We start from the raw sequence: 25,390 nt of genomic DNA on the forward strand, positions 1-25,390 counted from the left end.
TATATATATATATATAATTTTTTTTTTGGTTGTTGTATTTTCATTATTGAGATGCTAGGCCAAACATATTTGTGTTGGAATGAAGATAAAACATTTTGTTTTATCGTTTTAATTTAAAGATTGTTTAATTGATTTGTGTTATTGACTGTTATTGCACGCATATTGAGTATTATCATCGTTTAAATAATATGTTACTTATTTTATTTATGTGAGATTTGGAATAGGTCTCAAATGCATTGTTCTAACATAGTTGAACACCCTAGAAAAGAAATATATTCATCATTTCAATCATCATAAAAATATAACAAAGTATAAAACACACCCTAAACTATTTGCACGAAAATCTTTTTCATCATGTTAAAAAAAAATGATCATATTCTTTGTAATCATACGAAACACAAAATTTAAAATATTGAAATGCGTATATGTACATCCTTGATTAAACAAGGTCAAATTGTGTCTGTTTCCACCATAACAATCAGAATTAGCTATTTCATCATATGTTAAATATTAAATATAACTCAACGATATTGAATATATCAAATAAGTAAATAGAAAAATTAAAAGTAATAATGAGGAAAAAAGAAAACGCAATTCCCACAAACGGATATAATGATAGGATCTACGTAGTTGAAAATGATTTAAGAAAAAATATAATTTACAAAATGGGTACCATACAAGTTTTTTCATTAAAAAAGTTTTGTTTCAATTATGAAAAGTTAACAAAAGTTGCGAGTTCCCTTGAAATGTATAATAGAAAATGAATTTAAGAAAAAATGAATATTAAAAAAATGGGACTAAGCAAATTTTTTTTATTTCATAGACTTTTTCCTTTTTTCTATCATAATATCCATTTCTTTTTCATTCAACTTTCCATCATGTAAAATCTGTCGTATTTTTAACACTAAGCAGAAGGTAATGAGGTATGAATGACATCACAGTGTCGTCTCTCTAGGACAAAAACTATGTTTTAAGCTTAATCTTTGGTGTCTGTTTCAAAAAGTCAACACCTATGGATTGTTTAAATTAAAGAGTTAGGCTAACACCTTCCATTACAGCTGTTAGTGCCCCATATATTTTTAAAATTTTTACATATTATTCTGAAGTTTTAACTATATATTATTTAACAATTATTTAAATAATATAATTAATTTAGTATTTGTGTTCCAGCAAGACTCAAATTATAAATGTAAATAGGTTCACGACTATCTCATATTTATCTCGAATATTATACAAAGTAAAGAAATGAATTCATGTTTAATTATGACTTTTACACGAGAGCACTTTCCATATTATTTTGTGCATAGCGAAAATTAATGAAAGTTGAAATTAAAACTTACGCTGATGATGCAAATTCTTGTCAATTTATTGAATATGTTTGACAAACTCCAACAAGATTAAATGTGGGCAACCTAATTTTTTAAAGCTAGAGCAAAAGTTTGATTTGGATTATCCTAGTGAAATATATTTATTTGTCATAATTGAAATGAGAACCCGTCCAAGAAATTACCTGTATAAATCTTGACTAGGAAAAAATACGGAATATTATCCAAATCCAAAGTGACTTGACGGAATCGTATATTCAAATCCCAACACAATTTTGTCTCCTCTTCCAGCACAATTTTTCTTCCCATTGTTTAATATGTTAATCACTTAACGGAATCGTCCCTTGTTAACAAATAATCCCTCCAGTCTTTCCGTGCAATTTCCTTCTACCGCAAGAAACTGTCAACCCCCAGCCCACCTCTTGTTTTTCTATATATCTTCATTTTCTTAGTTACTCCTTCTCGTTTGCATTTTACAACTGAAAGCCCCAATCAGGGTCCTATTTGAAATCGCTTTCCAGAAGTTCGTCAGGAAAATTTTCTTGTTAATATTTTCTGGTTATAGGGTTAGGTGTTTTGATTAAGCAAAAATGGAAGAAGGGACTTCATCTGTTGTAAATGAAGAAGGAGATCTCATGGACTTGCCTCCAGGTTTCAGATTCCATCCAACAGATGAGGAGATTATTATTCATTATCTTATAAAGAAGGTAATGGACAGGCGATTTGCAGCTAGAGCCATTGGAGAAGCTGATCTGAATAAGTGTGAACCCTGGGATTTACCAAGTAAGCTCTTTCTCTTTCTTTTTGCTTAATGAACAATTTTCTTCTCTTCTTAAGGGATTTCTTTGTTTTCGTTTTGGCTAGTTGTATATGGAATAAGAATAAGGTGATGATTTAATACGGAACTATAAGTTTTGATTGTGACTTATTTTTGATAAACTTGAGATCGCCTACATAAATCCTTCTTTAGCCATTCCGTTGCTGTTTTGGTCCCAAAACGGAATAGTAAGCATATAAGTTATAACCGGTCAAATCTATGCATCACTGACAATAATTATTTTTAGTTGTCTACAGTACTATATTCTTCTTGATTTACTTAAAGATCAGATAGAAAAGAAAGCAAATAAATTGCATGTATTGACATTATTCACTATACATGTCTATTTATATCAGTTATTAAAGTTTTCTTGAAAAGATTTCCAAGTCACCAGCAAAAAAGGATTAACGCAGTCGACAATTGAGAACAACCTTTGCGATATTTCAATATCGATATGATTAATTGTGCAGAGAAGGCAAAGATGGGGGAGGAAGTATGGTACTTCTTTTGCCAGAGGGATAGGAAATATCCAACAGGAATGCGAACAAATCGAGCAACAGAATCTGGATACTGGAAGGCAACTGGAAAAGATAAGGAAATACACTACAAGCAGCGAAGGAACTGTCTTGTTGGGATGAAAAAGACTCTTGTTTTCTACAAAGGGAGAGCTCCTAAAGGAGAGAAATCTAATTGGGTTATGCATGAATATCGACTTGAAGGCAATTTTTCCCAATACAACTTTTCTAGGGCTGCAAAGGTAGTTGATTACTTCCCTTAATTTACCCTTTTTATTTCACCTTTTCTATTGCTCGAGTATTCTGAAAGATAGATTGAACAACGTTGGATTGTATGAAAATCATTGTTTAGTCATGTCTGTTAAACATGAATTTCTTCTTCTGCCATTCTCGAACATAAAATGATTAAATTTTTCTTACTTTTGCCATGATTTTATTGACAGGAGGAATGGGTTATTTGTAGAGTTTTCCACAAGAGTACAGGGGTGAGGAAAATTCCAGGTGCAGAACTATCAAGGATGGACTCTTTTAACGTGGATCATTTCCTGGATAGCCCAACACTGCCGCCTTTAACCGACATTTCTTATAATCCCACTGTATACAGACCAAGCTCAAGCTTTAAACCTGATCATGAACCTAAATTCAAAGGGAAAATTTCCCCGTCGAGATTAATACAAATGCAACTTGATCAGAAAGCCTTCCTTTTGCCTTCACATAATTTGAAAAATTTCAATTCTACCTATCCTGATCCAATTCCCTATTCACACGTTAGTGTTCCTCCTAACTCAATGTTTTCCTACCAAGATGGGATTGGTTCGACTTCTAGCTATGGTCCAATCTTCCCCTTCAAAGGTGCTGAACAGGCTAATTTAAATCTTTTGATGGCACCTGATCATAGGATATCAGAACTCGAAAAGAAGTGCAAACCGGAAGGCAACAATTCTTGGATCAGTCATTCTCAAGATACCGGATTGAGTACTGATATTGCCACTGAGGGAGATATTGAAAGCAAGAAGTCATTTGAAGACCTTGATGGTCTTTCATTCAGTCCTGATATTTCAGATTTTGATTCATTGTGGAGATACTGATTTAAGTACAGAACTAATCAGCATTCTGATTATTTACTGTCCTTCTTGATTAGTGCAATCCTGTTCTTCCATTCCAGTATTTAGTCCATGGAAGAAGAGCTCATCATCGTTCAAATTGCTTTGTGCATAATAATCTATCATTTTAGGGCATTCATGTTTACATTTTCAACCGTAGATGCTAGGAAATCTCCTGATTGCTAACATTGTGGCTTGTATAAATCGTGATTGCTTCATTTTTTAGTGGTTAATTAGTTGTTCAGTATTTGATCATGTACTGATTGATGGAATTTTTATATAAGAGTTGATTGTTATAGTTACTTTTGAAACACATTTAGCTGAATTAACTGAAGATTAATGACAATTCGAGTTAATCTAACGAATTGTCTATCAGTTGGGATTTTATTAGAATCTTCGTGGAACGCTTAATTTCATTTATATATGCAGGAGATTTTTCTAAATATCATTTCGTGTTACAAAAACATATATATATTGGGTTTGAAGCTTTTATCGTATCGGAGAATGTTGGGTTGCCTTTCCATTCCTGTACCTTTTCAGTTTGTGCTCGTAACCGTTTACCATGTTTAGTATGGAAGATTTCCTAGCATTCGATGGTAATAAAAAAGGAAAAGAAATTATAGTCTAGTCTCGACTTGCCAAATATATTCGTTGGTGTTCTTCTATACATTAATTAGCTCTTAAGTACTTAGCAAATAAAAATAACTTCCTGATTTCCTGATTAAAATGCATGTACTATCACACTATTAAGAAGAGAGATGCTTTGCTTAGAGTTCAAAGTTCAAGAACTCTTAATGTCATGTTCCTTTCTTGAGAAGGGAGAGCAACCTCACATCAGAAAAACAAAAGAGCATTTCATTGTAAAATCTTGTTCAAACATGCTCATTGTGCATAGTCATCACGCAATTCGATAAATTAATAACATTTTATAAGATTCATTAATCCCAAAACACAAATTGTAATAGTGTGTGTCTAACCTTTACCTTATTAGTTTTATAAGATTTCCACTCCATAATTAAAATATGTCCATATATCAATCATTCGGGCAAAAAGTGTATATGCAGAATATTCGATTTCACCCTTTATGGATCTATAAATACCCCCCCCCCCCCGCCCCCCCCCCCCCCCTCTCTTCTTCTTCTTCTTGTTGGAATTCTTGTTCTTCTTGTGCTACTCTGCTGTTTAAGTTCTCTGCAGGAATCGGCTCCAGCAGTATAAGTTGACCTACTTTCTACAGAAATTTCAATTTTTTTCCAGAAATATACTGTCGTGTCCAGTTTTGCCAGCAACAGTGACGTAAGTCACATTCTCTCCTCACAGAGAGAGACGTAATTTTCTAGTGGCAATAAGTTTACCGTTTTCCATTCGAAGCTAAGCTTCTAGTTGGTTTAAAGCTTGCACGTAAACCAGATTATTCATCAAGCGGTGACACGAAAATAATATTCTGAATCAAGATTCCCAATCTTTCTTCACGAAACCATGGAGATTTAAGTAAGTGACACGCTAGATTTAGATGATGCATGCCTTTCCCTATTATCAGATTAATAAATTCATTCATTTATTCTTGGGAAAGTTACATTTTTGGTTCCACAAGTTACGACTATTCATATTTCGTGTTCTGCAGGTTTTTAAGTATTTTCACATTGTTACTCCTGTTCGTTTCACCTTGTACAAATTTGGTAAAATTAACTACTAGAAAAGCAGCTTTGATGATGGAGATTTTGATAAAAATACATCGTTAAGAGCAATGGATTCGTTATGAATTGGTTTTATTTTACTTTCATGAAAACATGAATTCAAAATTGATCTGCACCGACAACATCCCGTGAGTAAAAACTTTTGAGAAGTCATAGATTTGATTGCCAAAAAATTTAGTTATTGGTAATTCAGCTGCCTAAAACGCACAGGTTGGTAAAATCTGCTGTTGTAATGTGACCTAAATTCTAATGGATATTGGAGTTCTAGTTGAAGTAGTCTTGAAGAGATCAAAGTGATGGACTGAAAAGAAAGATCGCTGCATTTACGCTAGTCTACCACTAGCTGGCCACTCCAGTGACACCAACAGATTTTCAAGAGAAAATTCTCACTTGTCTAACGCTCGAGCTACGGGATTGTCGTTCGCCTATTGCTCAAGCGACGGGATTTCCCGAGTTTCTCGTTTTAACGCGTTTTGGACTTCTATTCATCTATAACTTAGTTTCTAGGGTTATAGATATATAACTTACAACTTATATTGATAACATAACATTCATACAATATCTTGAGAGCTTTAGATATTAGTTGAGAGCATTGAGATCTTGTTGAAAACACATTTGTTATTAATTATAGTGAATTTTTCCTCATCTACTTGTGGTTTTTTCTCGTCTTGGGTTTTTACATAAATTATTGTATTCTTATTTTATTCTTGTTTATTTCATTATTGTCATAATCTTCCAATCAATTGTAAACAAGTGGTATGAGAGAGAATGTTGATTATTCAGCATGCAGTGATGAATTTTGATATATCGTTATTGGATCGAAACTCGAGAATTACTTTATGACAAGTGAAGATAGAAGCAGTTCTCTCGCAGATAGATTTGGAGGAGGCCTTGCTTGGCTTTCTTAAGATACTTTCAAACTGAACGCAGGATGAAAAGCAGCGTAGGGATTAAACCCAAATTCATCTGCATCTATCAAATCAAATTCATCAAGATGTTCTCAAGGATAAGAGTGCAGCTCCATTGTGGTTGAAGTTGGAACAACTTTGTATGACAAAGAACTTAACCAGAAATCTACAGTTCAAACAGCGCTTTTACTCTAATAGGATGTCTGAAGGTGCGTCATTATATGATCACTTCACTATGTTAAAGAAAATCGTGGCCGATTTGAAGACATTGGAGATTAAGTATGTTGATGAGGACTTGGCATTGATATTGTTGTATTCACTACAGTCATCATCTATGACTTCCAGAGATATTATTCTCTAGAGTTGATATATTCTCACTGTGGAAAGAGGTCTATGATACTTTGTTATCTAATGAGAAGATGAGACATCTTGCTGGACAATCTGGGAGTCAGGTTGAAGGCTTGGTTGTTCGTGGGAGAAATCAAGACAGGAATTTTGGTAGAATTATGAGGGCCAGATCGAAATCCAAACATGTAGAAAATGTATGTCATTATTGTAAGAAGAAGAGACATATCAGGGCTTATTGCTATTATTTGATTTTCAGTAATAAGGTTGTTGGTGCTATCGAAAGAGGAAAGCAACATGTTAATTCAGCAGAGGCTGATGTTGTGAAAGATGGGCAAAATTAAGAAAGCTTCTTATGATTTCTAACATGGATTCCAAGCCTTGTGAGAAATGGGTTCTTGACTCGGCTTCTACTTTCATATGTGTCCCAACAAGGACTAATTTACAAGATATTAAAGAGTTTCAAGAGGTGCAATAATAATAAGAAACAACGCGCCTTGAAAAATTGTCGGGATTGGTACAGTCGGAATCAGAATGTTTGACGGTATTATTAGAACATTTACAGATGTCAAGCACGTTCCAGAATTTAAGCATAATCTTATATCTTTGAAGGCGAGTCGATGCGCTCTTGTTGTCATGAAAGGATAGAAAGGAAGCGATAGTTAGAGGCATGCACTGGCGTCCACTTGTCGATCCAAATGAATCATTCTTTTGGTCTCTCTTCACTCTTCGCCTCGAAACTGACCCCCGGCACAATGCCCATTCGTTATGTCCATCCCTAAGTTCCTTTCAATCCACATTGGCAAATTTAGGCTTTGGGGAGGTTTTTGGTTCTGGGGTTGGAGATGAAGTCAAATCCGAGTTGATATTATTTATGTTCCAAATCAGGCTAGCTTAAAATAAGTCATTCATTGGCGAGGAAGACTGATCTCTTTTACACAAGGTCGAGCACTGGCCGAGCGCCATGAATGAATAAGAAATTGACAGCAGATTTGTCATACTCGTAATTCACTTCTGACCCCGTGTTCGATAGCCCGACCGTAGTGATGTTAATTGTGGGATAGGGGATCACCACCAGTCAGAGTGGTCGCTCTTTGCCTTGAAAAGCGCAGCATTTCCCTGGTAAGAAAATGGGCTACTTTGAGGTCGGCTTAGAGAAAGAGAAGAAATCGTTCTTTCTTTTCTTCTTCCAGATTCTAGGTGGTTCACTTGTATACCCCTATTCTTAGAGTTCACGCTCTGATCTAGCCTTTCATCCTGCCTACTTACTTGAATGCCTTGGGGGAAAAGCACTAATAAGAGTACCAGATCTAGCTCAAGATCTCCATTAAGTCGTACGATATATCGATCTGGAGAACTTACTTTCAGTTGTAGGTCTGTCTCTATTGACATAGATAGGGGTAGTGTCCTGAGCGCATGACATCTGCTCGAAGTGGTCTTTTAGCCGAAAGAAAAAAAATGAAAAAGGATGCTTGCTTTGGTACCTTTAGTCTAATCTTAGATTATCAGAGATATCTTTATAGTGATTGCTGGTGAAAGGTAGGGCTTTCTATTTGCACTGGCTAAGCTCTTTCTATTGAAGAGCGATTGAATCCAATATTTTGACTCAATATGCTTAAAGAGGAAAGAAGTATCGTGTCTCCCAACCAATTCAAGACAGCAACTAATAGAGCAAACTAAAAATCAGGTACGGAAGGAAGTGAAGGTGAAGCAGGCTTATTTAGATTCTTTATGTCTTTATTTTGAATTACCAATGGAGAATCTTTCTAACTTTCTCCCGCTCCTCAAAAACCCACAGGAACAGAAGAAGTACTAGACAGGTTGGAGTTCTTACCTTCTTGGGACTCTATGGACCTAAAGGGGTTTTCGAGCGTTGCGGTAGTGAGCCGTAGGAACAACTTCGTAAATATATCTTCGAGATAGAAATGGAAAGGATCCAATTTGAGCAAGTTTCCAATTCAAAAGCCCATGGGTATTTGAACCCGGGTATCCAGGAAAAAGAGCTATAGACGCTTGCGGTCCGGATCCATGTGATGATGTCTCTCAACTGAAGGCTGTTAAAGTGAGTTGAGAGATGCTAGGGCTCGATCCCAGTAGTAAACAACTACAGGAAGTATTATCCGGACTGGACTGCTCAAGGTGTTACCTGCTTGAATTGCTTCAATAACAACCAGATGGGGCGCCAACCGAAGCAGAAAGCGAAGCTTCTCTATGGGGTCCTATCGGGATAGATAGGCCCAAGCCTTTCCCCTCCCTCTAGAATCCCGGGGGGGAAAACACCTAGAATTCAATCACATTGGTATCCACAATGGACTGGACTGCTCAAGGTGTTACCTGCTTGAATTGCTTCAATAATAACCAGATGGGGCGCCAACCGAAGCAGAAAGCGAAGCTCCTCTATGGGGTCCTATCGGGATAGATAGGCCCAAGCCTTTCCCCTCCCTCTAGAATCCCGAGGGGGAAAACACCTGGAATTCAATCACATTGGTATCCACAATTACAGGAGATACAGCAGTCTCGACTTCTTCTTTAATTGATAAAGAAGTTACAAAATTTTAGCATATGCGATTTGAGCATATGAGTGACAATAGTATGACAGAGTTGAGTAGTAAGAGATTTCTTGATGAGCAGAAAACCAGTAAGATGAAGTTTTGTGAGTACTGTGCCTTTGAAAGACAGAAAAGGGTTAGATTTACTACATGAAGACATAATATGAAAAGAACACTTGAATATATCCATTTAGATCTTTGGGGACCAGCAAGGGTACCTTCAAGAGGAAGTGCTTATTATCTGTTAATAATGATTGATGATTTTTCTAGGAAAGTTTGGGTACTCTTCTTGAAACAGAAGAGTGATGTGTTTAGGACCTTCAAGGAATGGAAAACAATGAAAGAAAAGTAGACTGAAAAGCAAATAAAGCGACTACATATAGATCATGGGTTAGAGTTTTGTTCAGATAAATTTAATAGCTTCTACAAGGTTGAAGTCATCATTAAACACTTGACAGTGCTCGAAACTCCTCAACAGGTAGCAGAACGTATGAATATAATTCTGATGGAAAATGTTCAATGTTTGCTTTCAAATTCGAGGCTGCTTAAGATTTTTTAGACTGAAGTTGCTGCCATAGCTTGTTTTTTGATTAATTGTTCACCCTCAACTGCCATTAAGAAAAAGACGTCAGAAGATGTATGGTCTAGAAAACCCTCTTGTTATACTAATTTGGAGATTTTTGGGTGTTCTGCTTATACTTATGTGGATAATGGGAAGTTGGACAACAGAAGGGGATTAATTGGTGAAATCAGTGAAGACTTGTAGATTTTTATAGTGTAATGTGATAGCCCGAGTACTATTTTTCTGACTAAGGATAAGATGTTTCATGAGAGAACTAAGCACATTAATGTGAGGTATCATTTTGTACGTGAAGTGATTGCTCGTGGTGATATTATAGTGAGCAAGGTTGATACCAAGGATAATACTATTGATATGATGACAAAACTACTTCGCATTGCTAAGTTTGAGCATTACTTGTACTTAGTTGGTGTTTATCATTGACTTAGTCGATTGGGGCTTGTTTGGAAAAGGAGGAATGATGTTTGCTTTGGAGACATGTTTTTAGAATTCTTTGTATTTGGAATTTGGTTCAAGGTGGAAATATGTTATAATATGACCAAATTCTAGTGGATATTGAAGTCCTAGTTGAAGTGATCTTGAAGAAATCAAAGTGATGAACTAGGAAGAAAGATCGTCGCATTTTCGCTAGCCTGTCACTAGCTGGCCGCGCGAGCGACACCAACAGATTTTTAATAGAAAGTTCTCGCCTGCCTGTCATCCGCCTGACACTCAAATGATGGGATGGTCTCCTGCCTATCGCTCAAGTGACATGGTTTCTCGAATTTCGCGTTTTGACGTGTTTTAGACTCCTATTCATCTATACCTTGGTTTCTTATACACACACACACACACAACACCCCGACATCTTTAGATCTTAGTTGAGAGTATTGAGATCTTGTTTTAAATACAGCTGCTATTGATTAAGTGAATTTTTCCTTCTCTGTCATGATTTTTTCCCATCTTGGGTTTCTACGTAAATCTCTGTGTTCTTGTTTTATTCTTGTTTATTTCATTATTTTCATAATTTCCCGATCAATTACGCAACATTTTCTATAATTTTACGTGACAGTTATTATTTAATAACTAATTTGTATTTAGCCCATAATTGGTGCACGTTAAAATCAGTTTTTTAATATATTTCAATCAAAATTGATGAAATATGTTATTAATTCAAACCAGACATGTTCATGTTATGGTTCAGTTTTTTGTCTCTTTCACAAAAATTCTATCAGGCAATTGTAAGATTGAGTTGTTGGAACTCGTGCAAGGTTTTAACTCTTTGGAAGAGCAATATTTATTGAGAATTAGAATATACCATCAAAAGCAATAAAATCACACTAAAGAAATAAGGACAAAAATAAAAATAAAAATAAAAATAAAAATATGTAAAATTTATAGAGGTTCGTCTCAATACAAGCTTATGTCCTTGTTCACTATTGTAGTAATTTATTATAATGAAAAGAAGTTTACAAGAGAAAAATTGTATATCCTATTTTCTCTAATCTCTCTTTTTTTTTTCTTTTTTTTTTTTATATGATGATCACGATAAATAAACCTTAATGAAGACTTCCTAGTTATAAGAAAAATAAGGGCGAACTGGAAATTAGAAGTGTTAAATTTTAATACACCCTTATACACTACGGATTTTGCATAACAACAATAATTAGACTTCACAATTTAATAATATTAATATTTATTTATGTAATTGTTGATTTTTTATATAATATTTGAAACAATATATTTCTCCTTCATTTTCTTTCTTAAAACATTATTCTCCAGCATACTTGCATTTCATTTTTGTCAAATTTGTCTTGTTTTGTAGTCCGCAAGTACGGAAAATGAGACTCTAAATTGGCTTCTTCTCTCCTTTGTGTTCACGATAGTTTTACCTTGTGCACGATTAAAAAAAAAAAAAAAAAAAAAAAGGTCGGATTCTATTGTATCCTAGAGAATTTTGCTATACCATGTGCATCATTCGAGTGGAGCAAATATCGTCTAAACCAAAGGCCAAACCGATATTTTTTCATTTTGCACAAATAAAAAAAAAAAAAAAAAAAAAAAAGGTCGGATTCTATTGTATCCTAGAGAATTTTGCTATACCATGTGCATCATTCGAGTGGAGCAAATATCGTCTAAACCAAAGGCCAAACACGTGCCTTGGATCTTAGTTTTTCATCTACAGTTCAACTTAACTTTCTTCAACTTCATCTACATTCTTGCCTTGAATTGTGGTGGTGGTTCATGACTTGTTCAAACTAAGTCCATGTTTGGTTCCCATTATCTAAAAGATTAAAACTCATTTTTAATAATACATTTCATGAAATTCACTACTTATATCAACTTTTCAGCCACAGATCTAATTTTATCACAATCTACTAAAAATCTGATTATTAACAAAATCAAACATGAACGAATTTTTATGACAACCTGCTAAAATTCTGATTATTAACAAAATCAAACATGAACTAGTTTTATTATGTATTTACTTTTTATGCACGATAGTATCAAATCTGCATTTTTTTGAATAAATTTTTTGTTCGTTACATTTATTTGTCTGATTTTATTTCACTTGGATACATTGAATAAAATATTTTTAGAAAATTGTACGTGAATTGTTTGATTTCTTTAATTCTTGTCCCTCTCATCCCAGGTCCCGGGCTTAATAAACTAGAGTAAAGTGTGTTTGGTTAGGTGCATAAAATATAAGTGGGAATTTTCAATTTTACAAGTCATTGCTAACATATTGGGAGAGCGAATAATGTTACACAAGGAAAAAGGACAAGTGATTACTCGTTTTTAGTAATATTTTGAGGAGTACAAGGTGGTGGTCAAGTTAGGAAAAAAAAAAAGGTTGAGCCCTAACCTTGAGAGCTCCCACCGCCCCGTCTCTAGAGTTTTGTGAGGGAGGTAAATAGTAGAATATGCCCCATTAGGCTAGGGAACTAGAGCTGTCTGTACACTGCGCCTATAAGGAGTCCAATTCCATGTATCAGAAATCGAACTCCCACACTGCATCTGTCAGCAAGGCTTGAGATAACCTCACTCATTTCCTTTGCACAACTGGATTAGGCCCCCTGAGGCAGGTGGTGGTCAAGTTGACAAGGGAGTCGGTCAGTATGAACAAGAAAATATAAGAATCTGGATTTGTCTTATAATATCAAAGCTGTGATCTCAATATAGCCATTTTGACTTCAAACATACATACATCATATGCGATAGCTTCTTTGACAGTATGCCACTTAGCACTCTGTCATTGAACAATTTAAAAAAGGCTATTTTTTTATTTAATAAAATTTTGCCAACACAGTTTTCTATCAATAAGGTGGTAAAAAGTATACAAATAGCAAAATACTATCGCATTTGACAAACTGTAAATTTTTTATTTACCAAATATGTTCATATTTCAAAGATAGCAGCCAGACTACTAGTCATAGTGTTTTAGTTTGATTTTATATAGGAAAGAGTGCCGGAAATGTTGAAAGAGCAATGCATGTAAAAATTAAAAAAATCTAGAAGAATATTCCCATCTTCACCATTCACTAGACTTATATTTATTGGATTTGTTGCTAAAATATTGATAATGAAACCTGCCATTGACCAAAAGTAACAAAGAAGAGGAGAATTTTTGTATTGGAGAAAGTTTGTTCCTTGTTGAAGAGTTCCGATTTTTTCTTGCAGCCGGATTTATTTTTCTAGGTGGTGAAAATTTGTAGTTTCGTTCTTTATATCGGAATTTGTGTCAAGGCAGAAATTGTTGGTTTTTTTTTTTATCCAAATTAGGTTGGATTTTTTGAAAAAATATTACTTCCTTTATTCCACGTGATTTTATTGGAAAAATATTGTTTCTTTTATTTCACGTGATTTTTTTAATCTTGTTTTCATCTTTGTGATATTTCTAGGGTTTGACATGCACCCATATAAATACTAGACTCTTTTTATAAGTTTTGTATTACTAAAATATAGAATAATTATGTAGGTATAATTATTGTATTTATTTTCTTCATATTAGTCAATTAAATAAAATATTTTGTTCCTCTACCAATTAATTCTTTGTCTTTTATCTTGTTATTTGTTTGCGATCATATACTTTATATCGATATTATCTCAATCTATTTTATTTTCCAACATTGTTACAAATCTTTAACTATTTAATTAACTTCCATAACTTTTGTTTTGTGGAATTTGGTATTGGTAGATCTGCAAGTTGTTTTTGCAATTGAGAGATGCTATATTAATACAATAATTGGTGACTCTTCATTAAAAGGGATGCCATTGGTTACTCTAACACCTATTGAAGTGCAGTACTCCATAACTGTTGCTGCAAATAATTATAGGGTTTTGCTTCTGTAATAGGGAGGTGAATCTAAAGGATCTACTGCCAGATAGATCCCTTTGACAGCTAATCCTCTTAATAGTACGATAGTAGCATCTAAATGTGCAAATGTGGTAGCAGGAGTAGGGTCGGTTGAATCGTCTGTAGGTACATAAACTACTTGAATAGAAATTATGGACCCTTCTTCGGTAGAAGTAATTCTTTCTTGTAACATACCCATTTTGGTACTCAGGCTAGGTTGATAACCGTCAGCGGAAGGCATTCTATCCAATAAGGCCGATACTTCGGATCCTGCTTGGACGAAATGGAAGATATTGTAGATAAATAGAAGTACGACTTGTCCATAATTATAGGGATATCACTGAAATAAGACCTTGTCAGAATCGGGAAATTTTTTTTAGTTGGTGGATTAGTTAGATCTTCACATTTTCGTTCCATTATACCGCTTGATCTGTCTCTTGTTTCCACTTTTCTTTATACAGCGACTTGCACTCTTGCTCATTACTTGTAAACATGCATCATGTTGGAAAAAATGGGTTAGTGGATGATTTTGGCATAAAATTTGTGTGGGACCCATTGGTCAAATTTGGAAGATCGAAATTGATCATTGTTCTTCTCTGTCAGAGCATCGAAACTGTGTATTTATTTGTCAAAATTGATGAATGGATGAATGAGAAATTGGAGCTCAAAGATGACCATTGGAAGATATTATGTGGGAAATAAATCGAGTCCCACATAGGAAAATAAAGAAAGTATTAACCACTTTATATAGGAGTGCACATTGGAATGGTGTAGTCATGTGTAGCATAGAGACTTTTTTCATGTACGAGCGTAGGGAGGGTGCAAATCATGGATCGAAATTGCCTTCGGACCTTAAACTTGTGTGCGGGTGCGACCTGCGTACACGAATGTCGAACCGAATGGAGCAAAAATTGGCCCTTTTGGATTGTCCATGTTTTGCAATTTTTTGCTTTCTTCAACTGACCTTTGAGTTTCCGAAAAACTGCCAAAACTCCCAGAAATTGAAGCAACACTAGTGTTTATTGCTATGGAGTTAATAGGTAGATTTAATCTTATATATATATAAGTCTCATTTTCTAGTAATTCTAACCACGATAATACTGCATACACACGAAATCTGTCAAATTAGTGGTCTGCACACACAATCTATTTCATTTTCAGCGTCGTCTTAGTGGTGATATTGTTCGATACAAACTCAGTTCATCGGAGTGATTTCTGTAGTGCTTGAATTCTACTATCACCGTTGTATCCTGAAAAATAGACGCTCGGATTAAATCTCAAGCATTTACGGTGAGAGAGCGAATCAGTTTTAAGGAAACTGTTCACGGGCCTCGGATTGAAATTTTATTTATCTTCTGCAATTTACATATTTGCAATTTATTCTTACGGTTATTTATTTATTTAGCGATTTACACGTTTGTAATTTACTAGATTCATATATTTTGTAGTTTACTTGTTTTATATTTATGTTAGAAATAAAAATAGAAAAAAAATGTATCCGAATTTTCTTGCTAACAGTTGGTAAGTACAATTCGGTATATGTATATTACATATACGGTATTTCTATGTGTAAGTGAGAATATAGTATATATGAAAATGGTAAAGAAAATATGTGTAAATACGGTTAAAAGCATATATGGTAGGAAGCATATATGGTAGGCAATAAGTTGTCTGCAAATACAGTAAGCTATCTGCAAATAGATAAGCTACATATACGGTATATTGCATATACAGTATGCTCAAAATCGGTATCTAAACTACATATATGATATGTGATAATCTGATTTCATTAACACCACTATATTCCAACAAATTTAAAACAGATTCCTAAAAGAAAAAAAATGGTTTCTTATACTGTTAATTTTGGAAACTAATTTTTTTGTTTGATTTTCGGAAATGACAATCGAATCAACCAACATGGATGTGACCCAAATTGTGCCTACTGGAAATCAGGCTATGGGCTCAGCTGTGGCTCAAAGGCCAAGCTCTGTTGTGGCTCAGACTGTGACTAGATAGCAAGTCATATTGTGAGTCAAACTGTGGCTCTAACAACTGGCCATATCGTTAATGTTCTGGTTAATTATGGAGAAAAATCGGAGAAATTCAATGGCTTGAATTTCAAAAAGTGGTAGCAGAAAATGTTATTTTATCTAACCACTTTGAATTTTATGAGATTCTTGGCTGAGACTGCTCCAAAACTCAATGAGGGTGAGAGAGATGTTCAAGCAATCAGTGCACTTGATGTTTGGAACCATTCGGATTTTTTGTGCTGAAACTATATTATAAATAGCTTAGCAGACACACTATACAATGTGTATAGTACTATGAAAACTGCTAAAGAGTTGTGGGAGTCTTTGGACCAAAAATATAAAATTGAAGATGTCGGGGCTAAAAAGTTTATTGTCGGCAGATTCCTAGACTATAAACTGGTGGACTCCAAAATAGTTATTAATCAAGTGCAAGAACTCCAAGTGATTCTTCACGAAATTCATGCCGAAGGGATGATTTTAAGTGAAACTTTTCAAGTGGATACAATTATTGAAAAATTGCCACCCATATGGAAAAATTTCAAGAATTATTTGAAGCACAAACGAAAGGAAATGAACGTCGAAGAACTAATTGTTAGATTTTGAATTGAAGAAGATAACAAGAGTTCTGAAAAGAAGTGGTTCAATCCTGGTGCTGCAAAAGCTAATGTTGTGGAGCATGGTCAAAGTAATAAGAACTACAAAAACAAGTCTGGGCCATCTGATGGCAAAAGGACCAAGCAAGGATCAAAAGGTGAAATTTCTAAGAAGAAATTTCAAGGAAAATGCTTCAATTGTGACAAAGTGGGCCACAAGTTTTCGGAATATGAGGTATGTGTGCTCTGATAAGGAGTTGTTTGCTGCGTTTGAGGCAATTGATAATGGGAATAAGTTGTTTATGGGAAATTCAGCAACTTCTGAAATCAAAGGTCAAGGAAAGGTAGTTCCGAAGATGACCTCGAGAAAGGACCTGACTCTTAACAATGTGTTATACGTGTCGAAAATTCGCAAGAACCTAGTGTCCAAGTCGCTTTTGAATAAGCATGATATTCGCATTGTATTTGAGTCAGACAAAATTATTTTATCAAAAAGTGAAATGATTGTCGAAAAATGATATGTTTTCGACAGTATGTTTAAATTGAATGTAATGATTGTTAAACAAAAAATGAATAAAGCAAACATTTCTGCTTATTTGCTTGAGTCTTTCAATTTGTGGTATGGTAGACTATGACATGTTAACTATGATACTTTACGTAAACTAGTTAACTTGAAATGCATACCGAGTTCCATATTGATTCCAAACATAAGTGTGAAACTTGTGTTGAAACAAAATTGACAAGGTCATCGTTTAAATCAATTGAATGGAACACAGAACCACTTGATTTAATTCACTACGATGTATATGATTTAAAACTTGTACAAATAAGAGGTGACAACAAGTATTTCATTACTTTTGTTGACGATAACACTAAATACTGTTATGTGTATTCGCTAAAAAGTAAAGATGAAGCTATAGAGAAATTTGTTCTCTATAAGAATGAAGTTGAAACTTAACTTAATAAGAAAATTAAGGTATTAAGAAGCGATCGAGGTGGTGAGTGTGAAGGACCATTTGCGGAATTCTGTACACAACACGAAATCATACATGAAACCATCGCACCTTATTTATCGCAACAAAACAGTGTTGCTAAATGGGAAAATTGTACTTTGAAGATGAATGCAATGCTAGTAAATTCTGGATTACCTCAGAACATGTGGAGGAAGCTGTGTTATCAACAAATTACCTTTTAAATAAAGTACCTCGAAAGAAAATTGGAAAGACCACTTATGAGTTATGGAAAGAAAGAAAATCTTCCTATAAATACTTACGAGTGTGGGGATGTCTTGTTAAAGTGGTCGTTCCAACACCACAAAAGGTAAGGATAGGATCAAAAATAGTAGACTGCATCTTCATTGGCTATGCACACAATAGTAGTGCTTATCGGTGTCTTGTGTATGATTTTAAAATCCCAGACATATACAAAAACACGATATTGGAATCAAGAGATGCTTTATTCTTTGAATATGTATTTTCGTACAAGTCCAAAGAGGAAGCAAGCTCCTCCAAACAAATATATGAGACTATGACTGAAAATAGTCATGACGAAGAACTGGAAGAGGAGATTGAGGTTAGACGTAGCAAATGGGAAAGGACAAAAAAAATCGTACAGTCCTGATTTCCTGACTTATATGCTAGAAAGTAAACCTCAAAGTTATCGAGAGGCTGTGAATTCCTCAAAATGACCTCAATGGAAGGAAGCCATTAAAAGTGAAATAGATTCCATACTGCAAAATTTTACATGGAAGCTAGTGGATCTTCTTCCAGGAAGCAAACTATTAGGCTATAAATGAATTTTCAAAAGGAAAATGAGAGTAGATGGAACTATTGAAAAGTATAAGGCTAGATTAATAATAAAAGGTGACAAACAAAAGGAAGACCTTGATTATTTTGATAAGTATTCTCCAGTAACGAGAATAACATCTATTAGGTTGAGATTTGCGATTGCCTCTTTACGAAATCTTGAAGTACATCAAATAGATGTTAAAACTACATTTTTAAATGGAGATTTAGAAGAAGAAATCTATACGGAGCATCCCGAGGGGTTTTCGTCACCAGGGTAGAAAAATAAAGTTTGTAAATTGGTAAAGTCACTATATGGGAAACAAGCACACAAACAATGGCATGAAAAATTTGATAATGTCATGATAGAGAGTGAATTTAAAATCAATGAATGTAACAAATGTGTTTACGTCAAAAATACTAAAGATGGTTATGTTATTTTATGTCTTTACGTTGACGATATGCTTATTGTTGGCAGTGACAATAAAAAGATAGAATCCACTAAAAATATGTTGAATTCGAGATTTGACATGAAAGATATGGGCTTAGCTGATGTTATATTTGGAGTCAAAATCTCAAGAACATCAGATGGGTTAGTTCTAAGTCAGTTACATTATGTGGACAAAATTTTGAAAAAGTTCAATAAGGATGATACTGGTTTGACTAGAACACCGATAGATATAAGTCAACATCTATCTAAAAATAAAGGTGAAAGTGTCTCTCAAGCAGAATACTCGAGATTTATTGAAAGTCTAATATACTTGATGAGTTGTATAAGATCAGACATAGCCTACACAGTCAATAAACTGAGTAGATACATGAGTAATCCAGGAACTGATCACTGGAAGGAATAGTAAGAGTACTAAGGTACTTAAGATGTACTCATGGATATCCGACGATCATTGAAGGATACAGTGATGCTAATTGGACATTTGATATAAAAGACTAAAAATCCACCAGTGGATTTTTGTTCATATTAGGAGGTGCTGCCATATCGTGGAAATCCTTTAAGCAAACAGTTATAGCCAGATCTACGATGAAATCTGAGTTTATAGTTCTAGATAAATATATGATGAAGAGGCCGAATGGTTGCGCAACTTCTTAGAGAATATTCCAAGATGGTCAAAACCTGTGCCAGCAATTTGCATATATTGTGACAATCAATCAGCAATAGGAAGGGCACAGAGTAATATGTACAATGATAGGTCTAGACATATACGTCGTAGACACAATACTATAAGACATATACTCTTAACTGGAGTTATCACTATTGACTACGTAAGGTCAAAAGATAACATCGCGGATCCGCTAACCAAAGGGTTAATTAGAAAGTTAGTTGGGAAATCATCGAAAGGAATGGGACTTGAGCCCTTGAATGAATAAGTCATTACAAAGAAAATCCAACCTAGTTGACTAGAGATCCCAAGATCTAGGGTCAAAGGGACAACCTAATTGTAAAAACTTAATAAAATCACTGTGGGGGTGTTTCCTCCTGTCCATTCCTATGATGTAACAGTGATGCTCGTAAGGATGAAGAACAAGCAATAGGCTTTTAATGATTATTATGGTAAAAAATCGAGCTAAGTAATGCGGGTTACATGTAATAAGAAATCATCTATGTGAGAGAGAAGTGGGGGCCGCTTCTAAGAGAATTGTGTGGGACTCAATTCTTTAGAACTCTCACAGAACTAGGCATATGTCCCTGGTCAAAATGAACATAATAATGAGAACTGAATTGTGTTAGGAAGAATCCTGTATGGAGTATATCATTGATTACATAAATGACAGAACAGTTCAAGGATAACATGTCTATTGGTCAGTTAGTAAAGTAAATATACTTTCACAAAGGAAGGTTCAAAGGATAATACCTACCTATCCTATATAGGTTTCAACCGTTGAACTTTATCACCTAGTCTTGAGTGTCACGGTCAGCAAGTCTCATGTATCACGATCTCATGTCTCTCCCAATTTTCATTCATGAGGGGGATTGTTGGAAAAAATGGGCTAGTAGATGATTTTGGCATAAAATTTGTGTGGGACCCGTTGGTCAAATTTGAAAGATCGAAGTTGATCATTGTTCTCCTCCGTGAGAGCATCGAACCATGTATTTATTTGCCAAAATTGATGAATAGATGAATGAGAAATTGAAGCTCAAAGATGACCATTGGAAGATAATTTATCTGGGAAATAAATTTAGTCCCACATAGGAAAATGAAGAAAATATTAACCACTTTATATAGGAGTACACATTGGAATGGTGTAATCATGTGTAGCATATAGACTCTCTCCACGTGCGCGCAGGGAGGGTACAAATCACGGATCGAAATTGCCTTCGAACCTTGAACTTGTGTGCGGGCGTGACTTGCGTACACGAATGTCGGACCGAACGGAGCAAAAATTGGTCCGTTTGGATTGTCTATGTTTTGCAATTTTTTGCTTTCTTCAACTGAAGTTTGAGTTTCCGAAAAACTGCAAAAACTCCCAAAAATCGAAGCAACACTAGTGTTTATTGCTATGGAGTTAGTAGGCAGATTTAATCTTTACATATAAGTCTCATTTTCCAGCAATTCTAACCACGAGAATACTGCATACACGCGAAATCTGTCAAATTAATGTTGTTTGCATACATAATCTGTTACATTTTCAGCGTCGTCTTGCTAGTGATATTGTTCGATACAAACTCAATTCACCGGAGTAATTTTTGCAATACTCAGATTCTACTGCCATCATTGTATCCTAGGAGACAAATGCTCGGATTAAATCTCAAGCACTTATGGTGAGGGAACGAATCTATTTTAAGAAAGCTGTGCTCGCAGGGGCCTCGAGTTGAAATTTTATTTATCTTCTGCAATTTACATATTTGCAATTTATTCTAACGATTATTTATTTATTTAGCGATTTACACGTTTGCAATTTACTAGATTCATGTATTTTGTAGTTTACTTGTTTTATATTTATGTTAGAAATAAAAATAGAAAAAATATATATCTGAATTTTCTTGCTAACAGCTGGTAAATGAAATTCAGTATATGTATATTACATATACGGTATTTCTACGTCTAAGTGAAAATATAGTATATATGAAAAGGGTAAAAAAAAAAAAAAGTGCAAATACGGTTAAAACCATATACGGTAGGAAGTCTATATGGTAAGCAGCCTATACAATAAGCTGTCTGCAAATACGGTAAGCTGTATATACGGTATGTTCAAAATCGATATCTAAACTACATATACGGTATATGATAATCCGATTTCATTAATACTACCATATTCCAACACATTAGTCTCGAAAAACTATAATCCTATTTCATACATATAAATTTTAGCTTCTTTTTCTTCTTTAATGTCCAGCATTGTCCAATATATCTTACTAAAGTCATTAATATTATTGTCACAATTAAGAATGAATTTTTCATATTGCCGTTTTCCCTCCTCATTCTTGAGATAAATTCTATTTCTTGTAAAAAAAGTGTCAAAATAACCGTTAATTAGTTGATTTGCATTATAATCCCATTCTTGAGATGATTAGCATTTAAGTATCAGTTGGTTGTAACGATTATTTGTTTTTGCATATAATGCTCATGAAATTTGCAATTGCTATGTTGTCCATATAACAGTCGACACTTTCTGGTCTGGCATTTAAGTACTTTTAAGCTAGTCTTTCCTGCATACCCCCACTACTTTGAAGTTTGAGATTGAAAAGTTGAGACGGAAAATTTTCAGCGTATATGGGAAAAGAAGGCCCAAACACATGAACTCTTATGAGCTTGAGTAGTACAAATTTGATTTTGCATTGTCGTATAATATCAAAGTTTCACAACTGTATCCACTTAAGTTTTACAAAAATATATAATTTATTTACTTAAGAAGAGGCTTAGAGGCATGCCATTTTGTCCTTTGCTCATTAAGAAAGCTACGAAAGAGAAGGGAAATTAAGAGAGATAAGATGGGAGGTTATGAGAAAGTGCCAACATTGACATTTTCACCATGATGGTGGCCAGCAAAATTTTACTTCGACAGTGTTGAGGAAGAACTAGGAAATTAAATCTAAGAAAAAGGCATTACGATTTTGTCCTTTCTTTCAGCAGGAAAGGTGAGAAAAAAGGGGGCAGAGTCGCAGAGAGATATAACAGTGGAGATTGTAACAAAAATAAATGTGATCACCATTTTATCTTCCTTCTTTTCTGTCAGCTTCTAGCTACTCTACTTAAGGCTCGAGCATGTTCATCCCCATGCTCAAGGGCAACGTCGAAACTCAAGTTGAATAAATAAATTAAATTTCCCAAATTTCTTATCTAGTTCGAATCCTGCAAGTTGGAATGACAATGTGCTCTATATTGTTCTGGTTTCACTATTTGTATGTTTTATACAAAAAAAAAAAAAAAAAAAAAAAAAAACCACATCATGTAGAAATGAATGTCAATAATCCATGATAAACATGTTCTGTAATTTGAATGTTAAGGAGAAGAAATCTTATTCACATTAACTTACCAGAATGTACAGTAAAACTTCCTCTCAAGACAAAATTTTGCCTGGAGAAGTACTGGAGACCCACAATCTGCAATAACATTATTCAAACCAGCTCCTAAGCTCCTGGCATTTCACGTTGTAATCAGCTGCAACTACAGCCTACCTAGAGTGTCATTGCTGCACTCTCTACTCCTAACTGATGAATTTCCATCATAAGAGGACGGAGAAGAGTTAGTGGGAGGTGAAATGGAAATTAAGGAACATTTATTCCATAATTCTTTTTTTGGAAATGAAATATTCTTGTGGTGTGAAATAGCATTCCAGCCGCCTTTCTGTTTGTGTGCACATGTACAATTGCGATGATATGTACCAAAACATCACGTCTGCTGCTCCAGTAGCCATTCTCTTCTCTTGTATCTTAAAATTTTCGAATTTTCTTTGCAAATTTGTGTGTTTGAATTAGTGTATATATATTGAAGTGTGGGAGAGAGTGTTGAAAATGTGGCATTTTCTTTGAAGGTTTATATGGTGCAAGAGATTTTATTTCAACTATTAGGACAATGGTAGAATACGAGTAAGCATAATTCAGAGAAGAATACGATGCAGTACTCCTGCGTCAAGTTCAAGAGAGATCTTTCAACAATGAGTTAGCTTTGCTCCATGTTAGAGGTAAGCACATTTTCCAAGGAATAGTAGCTATGGGGCCTAAAAGGTATATCCAAGTGAGACAAAATTGGCTATAAGTCAAGAGAAGTTCAAGAATGACATGGATCACTTGGTTTTTGTTTCCATTTGTTTGGATCCGTTAGTTCATGTGGTTGTCGCATAGTCTACTCCGGTGAATATGATGCTGCCATAATAATTTTGTTCATGTGGTTGGGAAAACAAGTCCCACTAAACAAAGAATCTTGTCCTCTGTTTTGACTTCATTTGATTCTTTATTCTTGGATCACTGATGTTGTGTTTGAAGACAAAATACTGCAGTAAATTAAGTAGTTTGCTTTGATCATGTTAAACTTTTCTTATTGTGTCAATCACTGTCAGTCTGAGTGCCTTGTTTTAGAGTCTGCCGACTACAAATTTTATTTTAAGGTTATATTCTTTTACTAAGAGCCAAAAGACACTTGTATATGTGATGAAGGCTAGATGACAGAATCACTTGCTAAGTGTGAAATATAATTTGTCAGTATTAATACTCTGATACCTATTTTCATGTTTAGAACTAAAGATGATTTAAATTTCTCGTTGTCTGGTAAAACTCGATAGTCATTCATATGTTGAACTACATAAGATTAATAAAGAGAAATGAACTAATATATATGCATTACCTTGTCCAGTCTAATCCTACACTGTCCGACATACAGTTAGGATCTGTTACATATGCTAAAGTCTTATTTTTCATGTTTTACCTGATGTGCTTTTGCTGTGGTCCCTGTTGGACAATGTATCTCTGCATGTACAAAGACCTATTAGGTTGCTATACTCACAACTGCTTCGATTTAATTAAAGAACATTACTCAAATTATAAGACCTTGTGATGATCAGAAAATTTGTTTTGGTTTGTGGGTTAGTTTGATCTTTACATATCCGTTCCATTGTTGCATTCGATCTGTCACTTGTTTCAGTTTTCTTTATCCACTTAGTTCACTGCTCAGTTACTGCAACTCGTGTCTCAATACAGGAAAGCTGTCTTCATTTCTGTCAAAATCAAGTTATGTCCCCAAACTCTTAAGACGCGATCTATTTTCTGGATAAATGTGTCAAAAGTTACCCTTAGTTAACCGATTTGCATTATCCGACGTGACATATTATTGTGATAATATATAACTATTAGGTTCCTCCCCAAACTTGATTAGTAACAAACCCTCTTTTGCCAAATTGTGAGCTAGTTCACCATGCCAATCAATGTTTCTCTTTTGCAATTTATAATTCATTGAACTTCAAACCAAACCAAACTGTGAATAATGGCATTCCAAAATAAATTAAAATGCATTCTACAAAATGGAAGAGGGACTACATATCAGTTGTACTCTACCTACTCAGCATTCTGACGAAGGTGAAAAACCGGTATACTTCTCTTTAACTGTTAAAAACTTCACTTAATTACCTGTAACAGTTAGTTCCTGGAATGTGATTCCGTACTTTGGAGATCGTACTTATGAAAATTCTAGGTTGGCTTTTAAGTAGTAAATATTCTTGTATTCCCCTGCTAATTCTTGCGGAGAAAAATTCCCAGGTTAAATGGGAAAATAACGACCAATAACACAATTTCAATAATACAAGGAGTACGACATGCAAAAGTATTCACTTAATCACATGTTCGAGTTTAGATCCTCTT

At 34.5% G+C, this 25,390-nt stretch overlaps 2 protein-coding genes across 2 annotated transcripts; one reads left to right on the forward strand and one right to left on the reverse strand.

Annotated features, from left to right (window-relative positions):
• Positions 1-1,513: 1,513 nt before the first annotated feature.
• Positions 1,514-4,062, forward strand: LOC111404185 (NAC domain-containing protein 79-like). The gene is made up of 3 exons (XM_023032955.1): positions 1,514-2,108; positions 2,613-2,899; positions 3,101-4,062. Exons 1-3 carry the CDS (start codon positions 1,916-1,918, stop codon positions 3,743-3,745), a joined length of 1,125 nt encoding a protein of 374 aa, XP_022888723.1. The 5' UTR covers positions 1,514-1,915; the 3' UTR covers positions 3,746-4,062.
• A 10,087-nt stretch (positions 4,063-14,149) lies between these two features.
• Positions 14,150-15,903, reverse strand: LOC111404773 (ATP synthase subunit beta, chloroplastic-like). The gene is made up of 2 exons (XM_023033532.1): positions 15,798-15,903; positions 14,150-14,445 (listed from the first exon to the last, which is right to left on the reverse strand). Exons 1-2 carry the CDS (start codon positions 15,901-15,903, stop codon positions 14,150-14,152), a joined length of 402 nt encoding a protein of 133 aa, XP_022889300.1.
• Positions 15,904-25,390: the final 9,487 nt, after the last annotated feature.

Source organism: Olea europaea, chromosome 11 (genome assembly GCF_002742605.1).
Source record: "Olea europaea var. sylvestris chromosome 11, O_europaea_v1, whole genome shotgun sequence".
NCBI lineage: Eukaryota > Viridiplantae > Streptophyta > Magnoliopsida > Lamiales > Oleaceae > Olea > Olea europaea.

Coding starts and splice junctions, on each gene's coding strand:
- LOC111404185 (XM_023032955.1), top strand. CDS start 1,916: ATGGAAGAAGGGACTTCATCTGTTGTAAATGAAGAAGGAGATCTCATG. Junction 2,109..2,612: donor TGAACCCTGGGATTTACCAA/GTAAGCTCTTTC, acceptor TTAATTGTGCAG/AGAAGGCAAAGATGGGGGAG. Junction 2,900..3,100: donor ACTTTTCTAGGGCTGCAAAG/GTAGTTGATTAC, acceptor TTTTATTGACAG/GAGGAATGGGTTATTTGTAG.
- LOC111404773 (XM_023033532.1), bottom strand. CDS start 15,903: ATGCAATATACCGTATATGTAGCTTATCTATTTGCAGATAGCTTACTG. Junction 14,446..15,797: donor TACCATATATGCTTTTAACC/GTATTTACACAT, acceptor TCGTCCAAGCAG/GATCCGAAGTATCGGCCTTA.